Consider the following 19,093-nt stretch of genomic DNA (forward strand, 5'->3'; position numbering starts at 1 on the left):
TTACATGTTTCCCAAGAGCTGAGAGCAGGGACCAGAAGCCCCGCAGAGCTTTGCCGGGGGTGGGGTGGGGGGCAGAGAAAGTTAGCAAAAAGGGGCAGCTGCTGCAGACAGAGCAGAGAAGGAACTTTGTTAGGATAGGAGCAGACCCCCGCTCTGGCTCTGTGGAGCAGGAGCAGGAGCAGGAGCAGGAGGGCCATCCGGGGAATGCTGGGCTGCAGCTGGTGGGGGAGGGGTGGAGGCATTGGGGGGCGGTAGGTGTGTGGGCAAGGGTGGGGGTCGGGTGAGAAGGCCAGGCTGGTACAAAGGGTGCATTGAGGCTGGGTTAAAAATTGCCAAGTCGAAGGCTTCCTTCTCTAATTATACAAATTAATTATTTACTGCTCAGGTTGCTGTGTCCAAAAATAGCACTTTTGATTTGATAATGAGGGTAGAGAATCAGCTGTCTCCCCACACAGAAGAGCAGTAAAACCCAGGGCCAGCACCTCTGTGGGGGGAGAAGGAGCCAAGAATATTTGTGCTCAGTGGTAGGGGCCTAAGCATTTAAATCTGAAGAGGAAATGCTCTGCGTCTGATCTCCATGCTGTCTATTATTGTCCGGACTCACTTTATTACCGCTTATCCCCACTGCTGCCTACATCAGCACATGGAGAACTACTGATGTCCAATCCGGAAGGGGGCTTTAAGTCCATTACCCCAGCCACTGCCCTCCACACATGTGCCTTGACTTTACAAAAGGGGACACTGAGGCCCAGAGAGTGCCCTGGTTTAGATCCCACAGATCCCAAGTATGCCTTTGGAGAAATCCCTTTCCCCTGAGCCTCAGTTTCCCTGTCTGTAAGCATGGCAGAGTTGGACTGGACACTCTGAGTCCCCCTTCCCTCAGTCCCAGCCTCGGTGCCCCTGTGTCTGTCCTCTGTGGGACAGTGCGTGGGAGCAATCTCCTCGTGTGACGGGAGGCCTGCTGGCATCTGGGGCCAGAAGTCACTGCGGGCTGCTTTGCAGTATTCAGTGTGTATGTGCCTCAGGCAGTGGAGGGCTTCTCGAATCTCAGCAGAAGAGGAGCGCAGGCAGAGAGCAGCCCATAGTGACTTAGAATCTGGTGACTTAGAATCTGGAATCCATGACAGCAGGTGGCCCCCCCCCCCGTCTCACTCTGGACCTCTGGGCCTTTGGGCCTTCTTTATTCTGGGACTGAGCACTACAGTACTCTACCAGGTCTCCCTCAGGGTGCCCAGGACCTAAGAACTGAAGATCTCTACTGTGCTCTTCTTACTTTTCATCTCTTCCTCCAACTGGGGGGAGATAACATTTTGAAGTAGTGGCTTCGCAGTTACAGGGTGTGAGAACTGAAGTTTCTTGGGGCATCAGGGATGTGAAGAAGCTGGGCAGAGGAAGGGAGGATCAGAGGCTGCTCTGAGAAGTAGGTTTGGGAAATGAATTTGGCAGGGGAGAGGGAAGAGATGGGCAGCAGCTTCATCTTTGGAAATCTGTCTCTTGCTTGATAGTCCACTTCCCAAAACCTCACCCAAACCCTGGTGTGGAGAGAGAAAAGAACAAAAGGGCTGGCAGGCTCAAACTGGCCCTGTCCTATTCTGACTTCAGAGTTTTATATTCGGACGCCTTGCACTGATTGGTCATTAATCCAGTGAGTTATCGTCTGCTAAACAGAGGTCACTGGGAGAGACACCCAATCTGTCCCTGTCCGTAGAGACGGGGTAGCCACTCGCAGGGGACTGGGTCCCTATTCCTCTCTTTCCCCTTCTCCCAGGACACCCCCACCTCTGCAGCCACCGGGATTCACAGCCTGCCCCCTCTGCCTTCTCCATCCTGCCCATCTTTGTCCCCACACTTGCTAGGGGTGGGGTCTGCAGGCCGGGACTGAGTTATGGCGAGGCAGGTCCCTGATTCCAAAGGTGGCCACCAAGCAGCTTGCCAGCTCCGGTGCTGCTCCAGGATGGCCTGGGCCCCTCATTAGCGTGGCCAGGCTGCCCGGTTCTTCTCCAAATCCACTTTGTTGGCCCCGGGGGCGGCGCGGGGGGGGGGGGCTGCCCTGTTTCTTCTCACCTCCCTCTGTGGGTCGGCCTGGGAGAGGGTAGCATCCCCACACCTGGCCTGGGGACAGAAGCACAGCTTGGATTTCTCTCCTCGCACCCCGGCAGTGTTTTTCTTCTTCCGACTCGCGCCATTGCTAAGCAGGGCTGTGCTGCTCAGCCACACAGGGCCCAGATCGGCTCCTCTCCGATGTCTCTTTGTTCCCTCCCACTCCCGCGCTTTAGAGAGCTGAAGATTGGGGAGATAAACCCCAAGAGCCATTTTCATTAACAACCTCCCCCCCCAGCTTTGAAATCTTTCTTCATACTGGAGGAGATGGGGATTTGGGAGAGTTCGTGAACTTTTATACCACTGCCACAAAGTTGGGCAGTAAAACTGGAAAAAGTATGCGGGAGAGAATCCAGACAAGGCCAGCAACAAGCAACCCACTAACCACAAGCCCCAGGCTCCCAGCTCCCAGCTCCTCCGGTGAGCCCAGCCTGGTAACCAGGGACAGGATCCCCGGCTGCCCCAAGGTGCAGTTCCCTTGGTCTTGTGGAAAGAATTTTCGTTTGCTCTTTTATGGATTTTTGTTTAGGGGGGAGGACAATGCTGATCCTACCAAGGTCCAGAAGTGGGGGGTGGACAGCAGTTGTTCTCAGGGCTTAGAGGGCTCCAGTCCCCCTCAGTATGGGGTACCAAGGGGAGTGCCAGAGCCAGAGTTGTGGCTCTTGGAGAAAAAGAGATCTAGGAAGGGGGAAATTTTCCTAATGTTTACATTTATTAATTTTTTGCTTTATTAGTTTACATGAGTTAATCTTTTTCTCAGTTTTCCCTTTTCAATCTCTCACATACACAGTTTTACAGAGAGAGAGAGAGAGAGAGAGAGAGAGAGAGAGAGAGAGAGAGAGAGAAAGTTACTGAAGTTTCTCTCCCTCAATTCAGGAAGAAATTGTTCCTTTCTCTGTCCCTAAATCACAGACTTCCTCCTCCTCTTTTCTCAGACCCCCCTGAAGCCCTCCGCCCTAAGCTCCCCGCCCAAGTCCCTGCCACCCACCATTTGTCTCCGGAAGTTTGAAAGGTCCCTAACCTGTAGCAACACTGCCAAGGAAACCAGGCACCCTCAGAGCTGCCAGCTTCCCTGCCTTCTGCCCTCTGGCCTCCCAGCCCCAATCAGGGCCAAGCAGCCTCCTTCAGAGAGAGGGAAAAAAGGCAAGAAAGGAACCAGATTGGGACCTGCTGCCTCTCAAGCAGTCCAAATGGATGCTGGTTTCCCTCCAGAGAGAGCAGAGCAGAGTCTCCTAGACATCTGGAGGGGTACATCCTTCGGGCCCCTTTGTGTTCTTGCTCCCCACTTTCCTTTTCACTCCCACTCCACAATCCCCCACCACCTTGTGCAGCCAGGTAGGGCCACCAGAACTTGTGGAGGATGGGAAGGCAGGGGCCCCTGCTGTCCCTGTAGCACATTTCCTCCCAGGCGGAGCATGCCAGGCCACTTCTCCCCTCAGCCCCACGCCCCCTGGCACAGACTGCAGCTGGCTGGGTGCCTTTTGGACTCTCCTTATTCCTCCAGGAAAAACTGCAGTCTGGACAGCCACCAGCTTCTCTTCCAACTTCACAGTGACCTTCTCTAGCCAGTGACTGTTAGAAGAATGAAGGGTCTAAAGTGCACTGTTGACTTTTGCACTTTGGGGAGCTAGAGTAAGATCCAAAGATACGGGCTCCCTGGAGCCCCTGGAAACCTCCGTGGCCCAGTCCCTAACCCACCAGGCCCAGAGGGGTCTAACCCTGTAGGTCTCCAGCCAGGGTCTGCTCCACATACTCATCCAGCCTTAAAGGGTCTCCTCCTCCGGAGGGTCCTGGCTCAGGCCCCAACACTTCCTCATGTTTTGTCTGGATGCTGCTAACAAACACAGAAAAATGGATCCCACCTTCGCTCCCGACCTCTCCCCTTCCCCTAGCCAGCTCTCCAGGCTGTAGGGCCCTCATTCAGGACAGCAGGAAGAGGGCTCTGCAGGCCACTCCTGTGCTAGAGGCCGCAAGCAGGCCCGAGGGCCCCAGCTGCTGCAGCCCACCTTGTCTGACTTGGCTGGGCTAGCAAAAGTGGGGGCCCTAGGCCGGGGACCACCCTCTTGCTCATCCCCCAAGCAGAGTTGGGGTAAGAGGGGGGTGCAGGACTCCTCATCTCAGCCAGACAGAGCCGCCCTCCCTCCGCAGAAGGCGAGACAATAGCTGGAAATCATCTCTCACCTTTGTTTCCCCAGTCCCCTGCCTGTCCTAGTGCATCCAGATGGGAGAAGCCAAAAGCCAAGAATTCTAACCAGGAAGTCATGGGGTGGTGGCTGACTGTCCAGGCGAAGTTAAGAGAACCAGCTCTCCCAGAAGAGTGACGGGCAGCCTTCTGTGCTGTCCCCTAAGCCCCGAGTCAGCAGTTAGACAGTGTTTCGGAGGCTCCTGCTTGGGAAAGTGTCCTGGCGCTTTTTTTTTTTTTTTTTTTGTCTTTTTCCTCCTCCGAGAATGGTTCTTCCCCACCCCCACTCCACCCAAATCTGCAGACATCTACATTCTTGGCTTCTGTCTTCCTCCCACAGGCCACCTCCTTGCCTTTTCCTGCCCTGCTCACATGCACCCTAAGGAAACTTTAGCTTTTGTAACCTTCCTCACTGGTGCCAAGAGTCATAAATCTTGCAGAGCAGAGAGAAACAAACAGGTTTGCCCTGAATGAATAGTAATAATAATCCCAGCCATCCTCCATCCTCTCAGCTGCTGCCTTTAACATGAAGCCATTCTGCTCGTTGAGCTCATCTTCTCAGAAGTACAAATGTCCTGGTCACCTCTCGGGCCCTTCTGCCTATCCGGAGGTGACAATCTTCACAGAAACTTCTCCATGAAGTTCTTACAACCGCTCTGCAGCCGGCGTCCAGAGCTCCAGCTAAACTGCAGGGTCCTCCTTCTGTCACCCTCTCCTCAGCTCCACTGCCCCTGCAAGATGTTCTGGGTTTTTTAATCATCACTCACCGCTTGTTGTCTGTTCTCAAAAAAAAAAAAAAAAAAAAAGAGGGAGGAGGGTTAAAAAAAAAAAGTCAGCCTTTGCACCCTCCCCGGGGTAGGGAGCTTGTGCCCGGAGGTCTTGAGGGTGGGGGAGAAGGATGGAGAGGGTGTGGAGCAGAGAGGTACACAGCCTGGGAGTGAGTGTTGTGAGCCAGGACAGTGGGAGACCCAGCCACCAGCCACCAGTCCCGGAGGAGTGAAACTCCTTAAAAAAAAAAGTCCTGGTGCTCCAACTGCGAAAGAGCGGAGGGACGCCCAGCACCCCCGCCCCAGCCGGCAGTCCCCTCTAGGCCGCCTGAGGCCACTTCTCAAATTAGCATAATGATTTACTAGTGGGATGGGGGGGGGGGCGGTGCTGTAACTCCAAGGCGCGCCTCGCATTTTCTCTGTCTTCCCAGATCTCAATTTTTAAAATTTATTTGTTCTTTAAAAAAAAAACAAAAAAAAAACCAAAGCAAAGCAAACCCATCCCGAGCTCCTTTCTCACTTTTTTTGGGGGGGGGGCGTATCTAAAACGCCCCCTCCCACATCAGCACCAGCACCTTCCCTCCTTATCAAGCATCTAAGCTTGCTAAAGGGGGAGAGGTGGGTGTGTGTGTGAGCTTGTGTGTGAGTGAGTGTGTGTGTGTGTCTGTGTGGTTTTTTTTTCCCTGTGCAAAAGCAGAGGCCATTGTTACAGAGAGTAGGGCGTACCAGTCTTATAGGGCAGGCACACTGTGGCGGCTTGGCCGTGCCGGCGCTGGAGCTGCATCCCTGGCGAGCCCAAGAGCCCCAGCACCTTTCGGTCTTCTATTTTTTTCCCGATCCCCCACCCCCTCCCTCCTGCGCACCCCCAGCTCCTAAGCCGAGTGAATTGAAGCGGACGCCGCGCCGGCTCCTCTGGCCGCTCTGCCCCTCGGGCTCCCCAGCAGCCGGGGTGGCTTTGGGGAGGGGGGGCGGGCGACGAAGCTTTAAACAGTGGTCTTTTTTTCCTTTGCCTTCAAGGAGGGGAGATTTCTCGCCTGCCGCTCGCGCTGGGGCTCGATGTGAATATATATTATGTCTGCCTGTTCTCCCCTCGTCGGTGGCTAAGGTAAGCTGGGCTGAAATAGGCTATCAGTTTGTGAATGGCGGAGAGTATGTCTCAATGATTTATGGCCCATATGACTCCAATCTCGGTTCAAGAAGAGTTCACAAGCTTTAAGCTTCCTTCCACGCAGCGACTGACTCTCTCTCTCTCTCTCTCTCTCTCCCCCCCTCTCTCTCTCCCTCTCTCTCCCCCTCTCTCCCTCCCTCCCTCCCTCTCTCCCTCTCTCTCCCTCTCTCTCCCTCTCCCTCTCTCTTTCTGCTTCTCTCCTTTTCTCCTCTCTTTTCTTCCAGCAGCTAGAAAGATCCAGGGCTGAATTTTCCCCCGGTTGCTAAGAAGAGCCTAACCTTTCTTTCTCTCATTCTTTTCTTCCATTAATTTTTTTAAGTCCTGGAAGGTGGCTGTCTTCTCTCCCCCGGGGCTTCTCCAGCTATTGTTACCCTCCCTGGCTCTCCCGAGGCCGTGCCTGGCAAGGTGGGGTTCTTTGGGGGGGGGGGCTCACCTCCTTTCTCCAGCGGGACCCAGGGGGAAAGCTGGGAGCCACTGTCTCCCTCCACCTTTCACAGGAACCATATGGAGCCTGAATTTTTCCAACATGGAGGAAAGGGAAATAGGCATGTTTGGCTGGGTAGAGCTGCTCCCCACCCCCTCTTCTCCTGTATCCCAAATCTCAGAACCCCTCTGCACCTTCCTTCGTCCGCTGTCCCACCAGCCAGACCTAAGCTCCCTCCAGCCCAGAGCCCAGCCTGGCAAAGTTGCTCAGGCACCTTTTAATTCGGTTACCTCCAGCGCCCAAACTTGTGGCTGCGGGGCCAGGCCCTGGGCTGGCCCAGTGTGCTGGGAACCTGTCGCTGGCCACCCCAGTGTCCAGATCGCTTTCTCTTCCCCTTCTTGGGCTGGCGTAGGCATCATAGCTGGTTGCCAGCCACTGCGGCAGGGCAGCAGCCGCTGAGACAGCCTGGCGGGGGCAGCGTCAACAGCCAAACACTGTCCCGCTGCAAAACCCTTCGCAGCCCTGTGTCACCGCCTCCAGTCTCCATTCTTTCCTATCGGTCTGTGGCTCCTTCGCCTCTCACACTCCGCCTGGCCTCCGTCCTGCAATGGTTTGGGGTTTATTGCAGGGGGAGCGACAGAAATTTCGACCCCCGGGCGTCTAGTCAAATTATTGTTTTATTATTATTACCACCATCATCATCATCATTATTGCTGTTACAATCACTTAGCCTAAATAAAGCCAGGGCCCAGCCAGCTAACCCCCTCCAACGCTTTTATTTCATTCTCTATCTATTAATAACAAACTCAACTGATGCCTGTTAATTAATTCCCCTTTCAGCCAGGGCTACTTGGAAGCTAATTTTGGTTAAATCATCGGAGGCTAATGGTGATAATAATAAAGGGATTGGGTCAGCCTGGTCAATTGAACTCCAGTTCTCCCTGGAAGGACCCTCCTGCTTTGCAGACCCATGTGTATTTCCAGAAACAATTTTTTTCTCACAAACCAATCGGAACTCAGGGCCATCCGACTCCCTTTTGAGTATAAATCTGTGCCACTGAGAGCAGGGATTTATGTGTGGGAGGGACTTCCTTCACTCGCACTCCTTTTATTTTATTTTCCTAATTTTAGTTTCCTTTGGAGTTGACCAGCTGGGCTGAATGAGATTTAAGTTTTCCCAACACTCATGACAGGAGAGAGGATCGGAAGGAGATTTTATGAAAAGTGATTGAGAGGGATTGGAGAACATAGGCAGGGCGCGCGGTTAGAAGTTTCAGATAAATACACAAAATTCTGTGGCCAACCCAGCTCTTTATTTTACAGGCACACTTTTATAAGGCTGCATTAAAATACTGATTGCATTTTTACCTTTATTTTTGCCTCAGGGATCCACAGTCAACGGGGTACCCCCGGTTTCCAACCCAGAGAATAATCTTGTTCAAATTGCTTTGTGGATTTTTTTTTCCTCGAATAATTTTCTGTTTTAAGGCACTTTTCTCGACTCATTAGCAAAGTCTATCAGTTACACAATTTCTTTTTTCTTCTTCTTCTTTTGGCGAAATCAAAGAAAACAGACTGTCAAGAAAAAGGGGGGGGAAATTGTCATGGCTGGAGACGGGGAGAGGCTTGGGCCAAATGGTCAGGGCACCAACCGGCTTCGGCCCTGGGAAGCCAAAACAACCCTACTCCATTTGGAGGCTCCAGGGGGGTCCGGGGCCTGGCTGAGCGTGGAGCTGACTGGAGGTTATGGTACCTGCAGCGGGCCCGGATGGACGAGGCTGGGTTCGCTGGCTGGGGGCTAAAACCTTCAGGAAGTTTCTAGGTCACACTGGCGTCCGCTTGGTGCCGTTAGTGCTGGAGGCCCGGAGGCGAGGAGACCTCCCAGAGCGATCCCCTGAACTTGCCTCTCCAATCTCTGTCTCCTGCTTTCCTCCAGGCCAGACTACTTAGGCGAAGGATGGAGAGGGAGGCAGAGGCCTCTCAGCTCCGAGGCGGGCTTGGAGACGCTTTTCTTTCCAAGCTGGCGGGGCCCCCACCGCGGAGCCACCCTAGCCCCGAGTTGGGGGAGGTTGGCAGAGGGAGTGGGACAGGCAAGGGGTGCTCCGAGGAGCAGCGGCGGCCCGGGCAGCGCTGGGGCCGGGCTCCGAGGCGGCGAGCACAGCCCTTAGTTTTGAAGTGGAAATGAAAACTGTCGGGCATTTTTCTTTTAAAATCAAAGCGTGTAAATACTAAAAGTCCCATTTCGGGCTAGAGACAGGGTCTCAGCAACAGCTCTGGAGGTGTTGGGGAGGGGAAAAGGAAAAACCCTATTGATGTCAGTTCCCTTTTCAGTTCTTAAGATGGATTCGAGTCCCAGCCCTCTTCTTCCCCCTTGTGTCTCTTCTCTTGCCCCGCAGGTCAGCCGCTCCGAACAGACCCGGGAGGAGGGGGGCAGAGAAGGGGGGGGGGTCCGGCGTGTCACGTGACCCCCAGGGGTGCCAATGTCCGGTCGTGAGGGTATCAGGCCCTTGCAAGTTGCCACCCACGGCCCGGGCCTCGCCCAGCGATGCAGAAAGCCACCTACTACGACAACGCGGCGGCCGCGCTCTTCGGAGGCTACTCCTCGTACCCTGGCAGCAATGGCTTCGGCTACGACGGCCCCCCCCAGCCCCCCTTTCAGGCCGCCACGCACCTGGAGGGTGACTACCAGCGCTCAGCGTGCTCGCTTCAGTCCCTGGGCAACGCCGCCCCCCATGCCAAGAGCAAGGAGCTCAACGGCAGCTGCATGAGGCCCGGCCTGGCCCCCGAGCCCCTGCCCGCCCCGCCGGGCTCACCCCCGCCCAGCGCAGCACCCACCAGTACCACTAGCAACAGCAGTAACGGGGGAGCGCCTGGCAAAAGCGCGGCCCCCAAGTGCGGGCCTGGCTCCAACGCCACCCTCACCAAACAAATATTCCCCTGGATGAAGGAGTCGAGGCAGACGGCCAAGCTGAAAAGCAGCTCCCCCGGCACAGGTACCAGCTCCCTGCCTTCCCGTCAGCAGCTTTTGTCCCGGGCTAGGAATGTCACTGTTATTGTAGCGCCCAGCCCCGCGGCGCCCTCCAGGCGGCCGGGAACAATCTTAAGTGGCGGCCAAGCCCGGTCGTTTTCCCCCTCACCACCTGATGACCCCTGATCCCGCCAACACCCCGTCCCTGCGGCCACCTGGGCTTCTGAGAAGTCCAGGAGCTGGGGCCTGTGCCGCAGAGCCCCTCCCCAGGCCGCCCAGCCAAGAGGCGCTGCCAGGAGTCGTCAACGATGATTATTAAGTATGATTATTGTGTGTATTAATCACCGTCGCTCTGGTGGCCCGGGGTCCCGGCCTGCAGGCACAACAGTCAGTCTCTCCGCCCCACACTTCCAGGCCCTGCCCGCGACTGTCTGTCCAGCCTCCCTCCAGGGTTCTTGGTCACCCATCCCGTCCCTGTAGGATGGGGATAAGGATGTCTTTCCCAGACCTGGAATTGGGAAGGAGGAGAAAGAGCGCAGCAAAAAAAAAAAAAAAAAAAAAAAAAAAAAAGATCCAGTCCTAAATAAATGGCCATGCAGCTCTGTCTGCGTGACATGATCAAATTTTCATAAGCTGGGGCAGTGAGAGGAGAACAGGTCTCTTAATAAATGCCACTATTATAGAGTGTCCGCTAATGCGACGGGCGGTGGGGAGGGGTAGGAGGAGGCGGGGACGTGCAGGGGAGGGCGACGGGGGCTCTGAGTCCAGGCCTGGATTTATTAAGAAACGATGCATTCAATTTCGGCGTGTTCAGTAATTATCTTTTATTTCATTTTCTCCCCTTCCCACCCCTCCCCCCTCGGATCCAGCAGAGGGCTGCGGCGGCGGCAGCGGCGCAGGAGGCGGAGGTGGCAGTGGCGGCGGCGGCGGCGGCGGCGGCGGGGGGGCGGGGACCGGAGCCCCCCGGGGTCAGCGGCGTCCAAGCGCGCGCGCACGGCGTACACGAGCGCGCAGCTGGTGGAGCTGGAGAAGGAGTTCCACTTCAACCGCTACCTGTGCCGGCCGCGCCGCGTGGAGATGGCCAACTTGCTGAACCTCAGCGAGCGCCAGATCAAGATCTGGTTCCAGAACCGGCGCATGAAGTACAAGAAGGACCAGAAGGCCAAGGGGCTGGCCTCGTCGTCCGGGGGTCCGTCTCCCGCCGGCAGCCCCCCGCAGCCCATGCAGTCCACGGCCGGCTTCATGAACGCCTTACACTCCATGACCCCCAGCTACGAGAGCCCGTCCCCGCCCGCCTTCGGCAAAGCCCACCAGAATGCCTACGCGCTGCCCCCCAGCTACCAGCCCCCGCTCAAGGGCTGCGGCGCCCCGCAGAAGTACGCCCCGACCCCGGCGCCCGAGTACGAGCCCCACGTGCTGCAAGCCAACGGGGGCGCCTACGCGACGCCCGCCCTGCAGGGCAGCCCGGTGTACGTGGGCGGGGGCGGCTACGCGGATCCGCTGCCGCCCCCTGCCGGGCCCTCCCTCTACGGCCTCAACCACCTCTCCCACCACCCCTCGGGCAACCTGGACTACAACGGGGCGCCCCCTATGGCCCCCAGCCAGCACCACGGACCCTGCGACCCGCACCCCACCTACACAGACCTCTCCTCTCACCACGCGCCTCCTCCTCAGGGTAGAATCCAAGAAGCGCCCAAACTAACACACCTGTGATGGGAGGGGGAGGTCAAGGACGAGGGAGGGCTGTGGAGCTCTGCCAGGTGCGCAGGGAGGTGGTCGCCAGGCCTCCCGGGCCTGGGGCTCCCTCCCTCCTCCCTGGCCCGAGGGCTTGCTTTCAGTCCTCCACCCCTTGGTTCCATCTGCGGGCCAACCCATCGGGAAGGAATTCACAGCAGATTGGATCCGACCCCCGTGCTCCAGGGCTGCGGAGCTGGAATTCCACGCTGGAGAGGGAGTGGGGTTCACGAGATCGATGTAGGAAGGCAAGGCAGAGAAGCACAGTCAAAAAACAAACAAAAGAGATGGCCAGGCCTTCACCAACCGACCAACTTACCTTACATCTCTGGGTTAGCCCCCAACTCTTGATATTTCCCCCACTCATTCTCCTTAAGAAAATAAGAAAACACATTGAAACCCAAGGGCACAAAGCACGTCCCCCTCCCACTTCCCTGAAGCCTCGCTGTTGGCTCTGGCTGAGGTTTCTCAGCCGAGGCCTCCATTGCCAGCCCCAGGGTTTTCTGCTCTGGGACATTCACATCTACACCTCACCCCCATCAGTGACAGTTTTCAGAGGGCTCAGGGATGGTGACAGATCCTGAAAGTCAGAGCTGCCTATAGTATAAATATATATATATTTTTCTTTGAAGGGAAAGTTAGGAGGCCCAGGCAGGCAAGGACTGAAGTTTTGCCTGTTCTGCCGCCCCTCATCTCAGCTCCTGGTCCATCCCCCTCTCTCTGCAGAAAGCAATCAGCCACGTGAAATTTTTCCACTTTTCTTTTCTTCTGTTGCTCTCTTGACTTAACGTGAAAACAGGGTATATTTGAACAAACTGTTTGTCCCCGACAGGGTCTGCAGCCAGGCCTACCTATGTGGCTTGCTCAGCCTGCTGATGGGACACTTTTGTTGCACTTAGAGTTTACATTTTAATGGATATAAAAACAACTGTGAGAGATGCCTGGGCCTGTAGAAGCCCAGCATTGCTCAAAAAGCGTGTGTTCTAGTGAACATTTTCATATATATTTATTGGTTATAGCCTGTTAAAATATTTTCTTTTTTGTATTATTTATCCCCCCTACATTATGTATTTATATGAGGAAAAGGAAAAAATTGTACTTTTTTAGTATTTGTTATAAAGGGCGTTGTGTTTCCTGTCATGTAAAACCAGCTATTTTAGTTTTTATCGTACTCTAGAATAAAGAGCTATAGATTTATGTTAACCTCGTACTTATGAGCAATTGTAATTAGTTCTAAATGGCATGAAACTCAGCTCCTAATGGTCACTGTATAGTCCTGAATTTGTAGAGTTAGTTAATTCTCTCTTGGAACTTTCTTTGTTCTTCTGTAGTTATTTTTTTCCTTCCTTAAAAGGGTTGTCTGTCAAGCAATTCTTGAATAAACTTTCTGTTATCAATTTTATCTTGTCCTAGTGGTCCAATTTAGATAGTAGAGCAAGGCTCCTGACACCAAATTTCCCCCAAGGGAAGGAAAATATTGAAGACCCTCCCTGGCCCTCTTGTCCACTGCTCAGGTCCCCATCTCCGCTTTGATGTTTTTTGGGTTGAAATACAGGGATTTTTTTTGTAATCACACATAGGAGCCTGAAACCTTGTGTCAACTCCCTTAGCTAAGATTTAAGAAACAAGTTGGGGGTGGGAAGGGGATTCCTGGGTACCCTGGGTCTTTCTATTTAGCCTTCTGCTGTTCGGATTTTCTCATTGCTTGACCTTTTATCTGGTTCCTTCTTTGGCTACAACCTCTGTTGTGCCACCTTCCCCCTCCCCCCCTAAAAAAGCAAAGCAAAACAAAACAAAAATCTGGCTGATTACTGTTTCTTCTAACCAACCTAAACTCCGCAATCCTCTTCCGGAGCTACAAAGAAGTCGTCACGTGACCTGAAACCCAACCACCATTGGGTCTAAAATGAAAACAAAGGAAAATGATTAATCTAAAAAAAAGAGAAAAAATCTGATGTCTAGGCTTCTGGGGTCAAACCTTGAAAGTAAAGTGAAATTAAATCACTAAATAAAACTTGGGGCAGAGGGAGAGGAGGGAATTTTGATTTCCCCAGCCAGGGAAAGGGGGAAAGAGTGTGGGAGAACGCGTTGGTTCCAAGTGTAAATAAAATGGTCCCCAGGCTAATGTGCGGCTCCGTTTCCATGATCCTTGGGAAAACTTCATTTCTTAGTCGTGGTTCCATGAAAGTTTTATCGCATTGTAGCGAGGACAGAGAGTTTCTGTCAAAGATGAAATGTCACCGCCGTGTCTCTGGAGCCGATAAGAGCGCGGAGACAGGGTGGCTGAAATATGGAGCTAATTCGTTGAAAGAGAAGCGATGGCTGCTTGCTGAAGAGTTGCATAATTCTAATTGTAAGCGATGTGCCGCACTGCTTAATTAGGAGCATATATTTGGTGGTGGGGGTGGGGAGGTGAGTATCATTCCAGGCCCTCAGTCTTAAAGCGAAAGCTGATTTTCATTTTTATGTTGCATCCTGGCAATCCAAGGTTAGTAATTACAGCCTTTATGCAACAATAAATAACAATAAAAAAGCAACCTGAATTCTGCACACACACACACACACACACACACACACACACACCCCAGTTGGATTTTAACTGGACTCGGCTCACCCAAGCAGCAAGCAATTTAGCATTGGGTCAGGCTATAATTTAAAGGCAGAAGAGCATGCAAAGTTTGATTGGGATCAAATAACGCTCAAGGGTCTGTCTTTATTTTTTTTTCTCTCTCTCTCTTCTCTTCTCTGAATAACATTTTGTGAATAATGTAACTAGATGAAGACCCGTGTTTGGCTCTGGAGGTGGGATGGATTGCTGATTTATCCAACTGGTGAGAGAGTGGCAGGCCAAGAGAGGATTTTGCTAGAACAGGAAAAGCAGAGCTTTGGCTTGAAGCTGGGGTTGCAAACAAAAATCAGACCAACCTGGCCTGATGTTCCCTACCCTTCTCTCTGCGAGGGGCTCAGCTAAAGCAGCCCAAGATGTGGGTAAAATCTCTGTGCTCCGTAAGTCCCAGCACAACAGGGGAGCAGCGGGGAGGGAGGGGTGACTTTGGGAAGGGGGCCTCTCCCGGCCCCTTTTAACACCCAAGTTTTCAGCTCTCCCCTAATCTGGCCATAAAATCTGTCAGCGAGGGCAAGAGAGCTGTATTTCGTGCTCAGGTCCTTGTGGGCCCAAGGTACCTGCTTGCAGCCAACTGCAGTGGTCGTTAGAAAACTTGCAGGGGTGACCACGAGGCCAGCTGGGGAGAAAACTCTCTCAGGCCTCCCTGCGGTTTACAGACAGCTACCCTTTGGATCCTTCCCTGCCCACCTCCATCCACACCTCCAAGTGACAAAAATGGTTTTCTACTGGCCCAGCTCGGTGCAGCTCTGGCGATCGAGTCCCCCACAGCCTGCAGTCCCCACCCCCAGCTCCCTTTTCTCCGGCCTGCTCTCCTCCACCCCCACCCTCCTCCTAGCCCTCTCCGCCCTCCTTTTTAAATACTCACCACCACCCACGCGGATGTTACACTGACAGAAAGTTTCTAGTTCCAGCTCCAGGCCGAGATGCCATTTCCCTGCTAAGCAGCCTTCTCCGCCCGGCAGGGCGGGCGACCGAGAGCCAGGAGGGGGAGGGGAGGCCCGAGCCGTGGGAGTTCTCGGGCAAACTTTCCACCCAGCTCAGCGCCTTCCCTCTGTCCCCATTTCCCATCTGTTTCCTGGCTCTCCCAGAATCACCTTTCTCTTTTTGCCACCCCCTCCCTCAGGCCTTTTTAAGGGATGTGGAATTTCGGCTGTTCCTTCTGCTTTCCCAAAGAGCCAAATTCTTTGATGCAATCGGAGGGAGCTGTCAGGGGGCTAAGATTGATCGTCTCATCTCTGCTCAGTCCCTCTGACCCACTTATTTAAAAATCTTCCCCCAGATAGACTTTTCATTTTCTGCTTTGAGGCCTAGTTTCCCACCAATTGCTTGTGGCTCTGAGTCTTTGCCTCCTCCCTCTAGTAAATCACAGCACTCTCTAAAAGTTCAGATTCCCTCGGCCCCCTCAAAATAAAATAAATAAACATTTTCTCCCAGAGGCCAGAAAATGGAATACTGTCTTATTAGTTATTATTTCCACTCCCTCCACTCTCAGGGAATTCTTTCTTGCCAAGGATAAATATATATTTTTTAATTTTTTATTTTATTTTAGAAGAAGCACAATAACAAAAACAGAGAATGTTTCTTTGTCTGAGGGAACCCCCACCCCACATATTGACCTGAGCTTGAGAGGTGAACAGATGGCTGCCTTGGTTCTTGTGTGGAGACAGAGGTGTACAGATAGGCCTTGAGGCAGGCGTGGGCGCTTCTACATCTCAGACCCTCCTGTTGTAGGTTTCCGGGTGTCCCAGAGATGGCAGGTGGACAGCTCCTTGGGGCTGTGTTGGCAACACTGGCAGAGAAGGGACCCTAGGCCACAGGCCATGCAGGCCAGTGGCCCTAAAGTGCCACTCACCATCCATCTAGCTCCCTCCTCCGAAGCGGCCTGGGAGTGCCTGTCCATTTCTGCCAAGATTTAACTGATGCTTCTAGGGGCCAGGTTGGGTGGAGGTGCCGCTGACTGTAAATCCCATGTCTGGCTTGTCTGTATCTCAACATAGGCCTTCCCCAGAGGGTGGGAGCCTCTGCCTCCCTCTTCCCCCCACATTGAGATACTCATCTTTCTTCTGGGGAATAGGGGAGAGGGAGAGAGGATGTTGCTGGCCATGTGAAGAAAGCATTCATTTACTCTATTTTAGTCTTTGGGAAAGAGGGCTGTTTCTTCCAGGGATTCAGTTGTCGGCCAGGGTTCCACAACCTCCCATCCTGGGGACAGAAGGAGGAAGAGGTTTCTCTAGCTTTCCTGCAGAAAAGGGGTTATCCCAGGGAGGATGTGCAGACCTGGTGTAGGCCCAGGGGCTACTCCTGTCCAGGTCGTGGTCCTCTGGAGTTTTTGCATCAATTAAAGCAAATAATGCTCTCTGTTTTCCACCAGGCCCAGACAAGTGATTGGCCGAGACCGGTCCCGTGACCACAAATTCCCTGCAATTTCGCCGGAGTCCTGGGTTTAATAGAGAGAGTCCCCATACGCTTGTATTTATCAGCTATATACAATTATAAAGGCCCAAAATTAAAAAAAAAAAAAAAAGAGCGAGAGGGAAATCTCCTCCTCTCAAAATCGCTCCATTGCAGAAACCTGGGGGGCGGGCAGGAGAGGGGGTCCCTTCCGAGATCCTCCCTCCTGACGCCCCCCCAGCAGCCCCCTCCCCCACCATTGAAAGCCATGAATTTTGAATTTGAGAGAGAGATCGGTTTTATAAACAGCCAGCCATCGCTCGCCGAGTGTCTGACTTCCTTCCCCGCTGTCTTGGAGACATTTCAAACTTCATCAATCAAGGAGCCGACATTAATTCCTCCTCCTCCTCCTTGCGAGCAAACCTTCCCCAGCCTCCAGCCCGGCGCCTCCACCCTTCAGAGACCCGGGAGCCAAAAGCTAGCCGAAGATGGGCCTGCTCGACCGCCACCACCGCCGCCCCCGCCGGCACCGCCTGTCCCCGCCGGCCCCCTGGCCCCCGAGTTCCCCTGGATGAAAGAGAAGAAATCTGCCAAGAAACCCAGTCACTTCGCCTCGTCTCCGGCCCCGGCCGCTCCCGTCCCGGGCTCCGGGGTCGGCTCGCCCGCAGGTCGGTGAGCGCGGTGGGGGTGGGGCGAGGGGCGGCTGGGGAGGGGGAGAGAGCGGTGGGGCGCAGAAGAGGTGGCCAGTATGTTGGGGATCCCTCGGCGGTGGGTCCCCGTGATGAGGAAGCAGAATGTCCTGCTGGGGTTTAGGCCTGGCCGCCGCTGGCATTTTCCCTCCCTCCATACAGCGGATTTTGCAAGCTGGTTGGAAAAGAGCCTTTTCTATGGTAGCCGAGAAGGATTCCATTGAGGTTTCCAACCAGCCTCTGTGTGGGAGAATGAGTCCTGTTGCTGGGATTGAATCTGGGGTGCGGGGTGGGGGGCGGGGAATGCAATCCTCCTCATGTTCCAACCTCTAGAAGAAAAGGGGCATTTGAGAGCTAGCAAGGAAAAGGGGTGAAGAACTATCCCGATGAACCCACTCCCCGGGGTGAGTGGGAAATTTCCGAATTGAGGGGTCCACTGGGAGGTCTCGGGAGGGCGTCTCTGAGGTGCTGGGAGTGAGGGGCAGCCGCTCCTCGCCCCCTACGTGGCCCGTGGGCGGCTCTGAATGGTTTGCCCTTACCGGGTCCCGGGTCTGCCAGCGAAAGAGGGGGAGGAAAGCAGCGAGAAGCGAGCCACTTGGATGGGGGTGGAAGGTGAGAAGGGGCGACTGCTGATGGGGTGGTCTCGATCGCGGGGCTGGGGGCACAGCCCGTGTGACTGACGCCGGGTCTGCTTTCCCTGCAGATGGCCCGGGACTGCCGGAGGCCGGCGGCGGCGGCGGCGGCGGCGGGGCGCGCAGGTTGCGCACGGCGTACACCAACACGCAGCTGCTGGAGCTGGAGAAGGAGTTCCACTTTAACAAGTATCTGTGCCGGCCGCGCCGAGTCGAGATCGCAGCCCTGCTGGACCTCACCGAAAGGCAGGTCAAAGTCTGGTTCCAGAACCGGCGCATGAAGCACAAGCGGCAGACGCAGCACCGGGAGCCACCCGACGGGGAGCCCGCCTGCTTGGGAGCGCTGGAGGACGCCGGCGACCCCGCGGAGAACCCTGCATCCAGCCCAGGCAGCCCCTCCGCCTCCCGGGTGGCTTGGGACGCCTGCTTGGGCTTAGCCCAGATCGCGCCGGGACTCCCGGAGGTGCCGGGCCCCGGACCCCTGGCCGCTTCTGCGGAGGCTGCGAGAGCGCCGAGCCCCGGGTGCGCGCTGCGCAGAGCCAGCGCGCTGGAGCCCGAGCCCCTGCCGGAAGCCGCCTCCCCGGAGCGCCAGGACTCGCCTTTCCTGCCCGCCCTCAACTTCCTCGCCGCAGACTCCTGTCTCCAGCTTTCTCCCACCCTGCAGGGCTCGCTCGACAGCCCGGTCCCCTTCTCCGAGGAGGAGCTGGACTTCTTCACTAGCTCGCTGTGCTCCATTGACGTGCAGTTCCCCTGACCCGCTCCTCACTGCCTTTCCCGCCCTGCACTCCGTGCCGGCTGCTGGAAGAATGGAGCCTCCCCCACCCCCAGTCGCATTTACTTATGTTTTTACTAAAAATCCAGGTATTAATGAATTAGCGTTGCATCCACTCCCTTTCTTCTTTATTTTTAATCACGCCGAAAAATTCCGTTTGGTAGACTTCTTCCAACGAAATCTCAGGAATAATTAAACTCTGCGGGGGGGGGGCTTTCTTAAAAAGAACTAGAGGAACCTATTTTCCTCCTTTTTTAAGTTTTAGACTGTAGATTATTTATTAAAATTCTTTAATAATAGGAAAAGGGGAAAGTATTTATTGTACATTATTTTCATAGATTAAATAAATGTCTTTATAATCGAAAATGAGTGTTTGTATTGGACCTAGCCCCTTCCCTGTCCTCCAGGCCTGACGGCCCTGGTGCAGGAAGGACCCGGCTGCGGTTGGTCCGGTTCAGCGGCCCAGGCGCAGCGGCGGCAAAGCCCGGGGATTGGCAGAGTCCGGGTGGCACAAAAAGGGCCCCGCATGGTGGCCACGTCTCCATCCGGGCTCCAGGAAGAGTGGGGGGAGATGCTGGGCGCGTTCCCCACACGGATGACTGTTGACCCTGTGCTGATGTTCCTGGGCCTTCTGCTTAGA

General features: G+C 54.6%; 2 protein-coding genes and 1 long non-coding RNA gene across 4 annotated transcripts; 2 read left to right on the plus strand and 1 right to left on the minus strand.

Moving 5' to 3' along the window:
* Positions 1-2,848: 2,848 nt before the first annotated feature.
* LOC147821033 (uncharacterized) lies at positions 2,849-9,452 on the minus strand. Of its 2 annotated transcripts, XR_015447813.1 has the most exons (3): positions 9,313-9,452; positions 6,932-8,216; positions 2,849-5,059 (listed from the first exon to the last, which is right to left on the minus strand). It is a non-coding gene; the product is annotated as an uncharacterized LOC147821033 (long non-coding RNA). The 2 variants fall into 2 exon arrangements; XR_015447812.1 differs by lacking the exon at positions 9,313-9,452 and having other exon boundaries at positions 6,932-9,047.
* Positions 9,187-12,745, plus strand: Hoxb3 (homeobox B3). The gene is given in 3 exon segments (XM_004859609.4): positions 9,187-9,634; positions 10,479-10,549; positions 10,552-12,745. Coding segments are annotated over 3 exon segments (1,290 nt in total). The 3' UTR covers positions 11,323-12,745.
* Positions 12,746-15,825: 3,080 nt separating this feature from the next.
* On the plus strand, positions 15,826-18,819 carry Hoxb2 (homeobox B2). Its single transcript, XM_004859604.4, has 2 exons — positions 15,826-17,028; positions 17,753-18,819. Exons 1-2 carry the CDS (start codon positions 16,629-16,631, stop codon positions 18,433-18,435), a joined length of 1,083 nt encoding a protein of 360 aa, XP_004859661.1. The 5' UTR covers positions 15,826-16,628; the 3' UTR covers positions 18,436-18,819.
* The last annotated feature ends 274 nt before the right edge of the window (positions 18,820-19,093 follow it).

This window comes from Heterocephalus glaber, unplaced genomic scaffold, assembly GCF_053883595.1.
Source record: "Heterocephalus glaber isolate CG9 unplaced genomic scaffold, H.glaber_assembly_v1.0 deba00001773, whole genome shotgun sequence".
Taxonomy (NCBI): Eukaryota; Metazoa; Chordata; class Mammalia; order Rodentia; family Bathyergidae; genus Heterocephalus; species Heterocephalus glaber.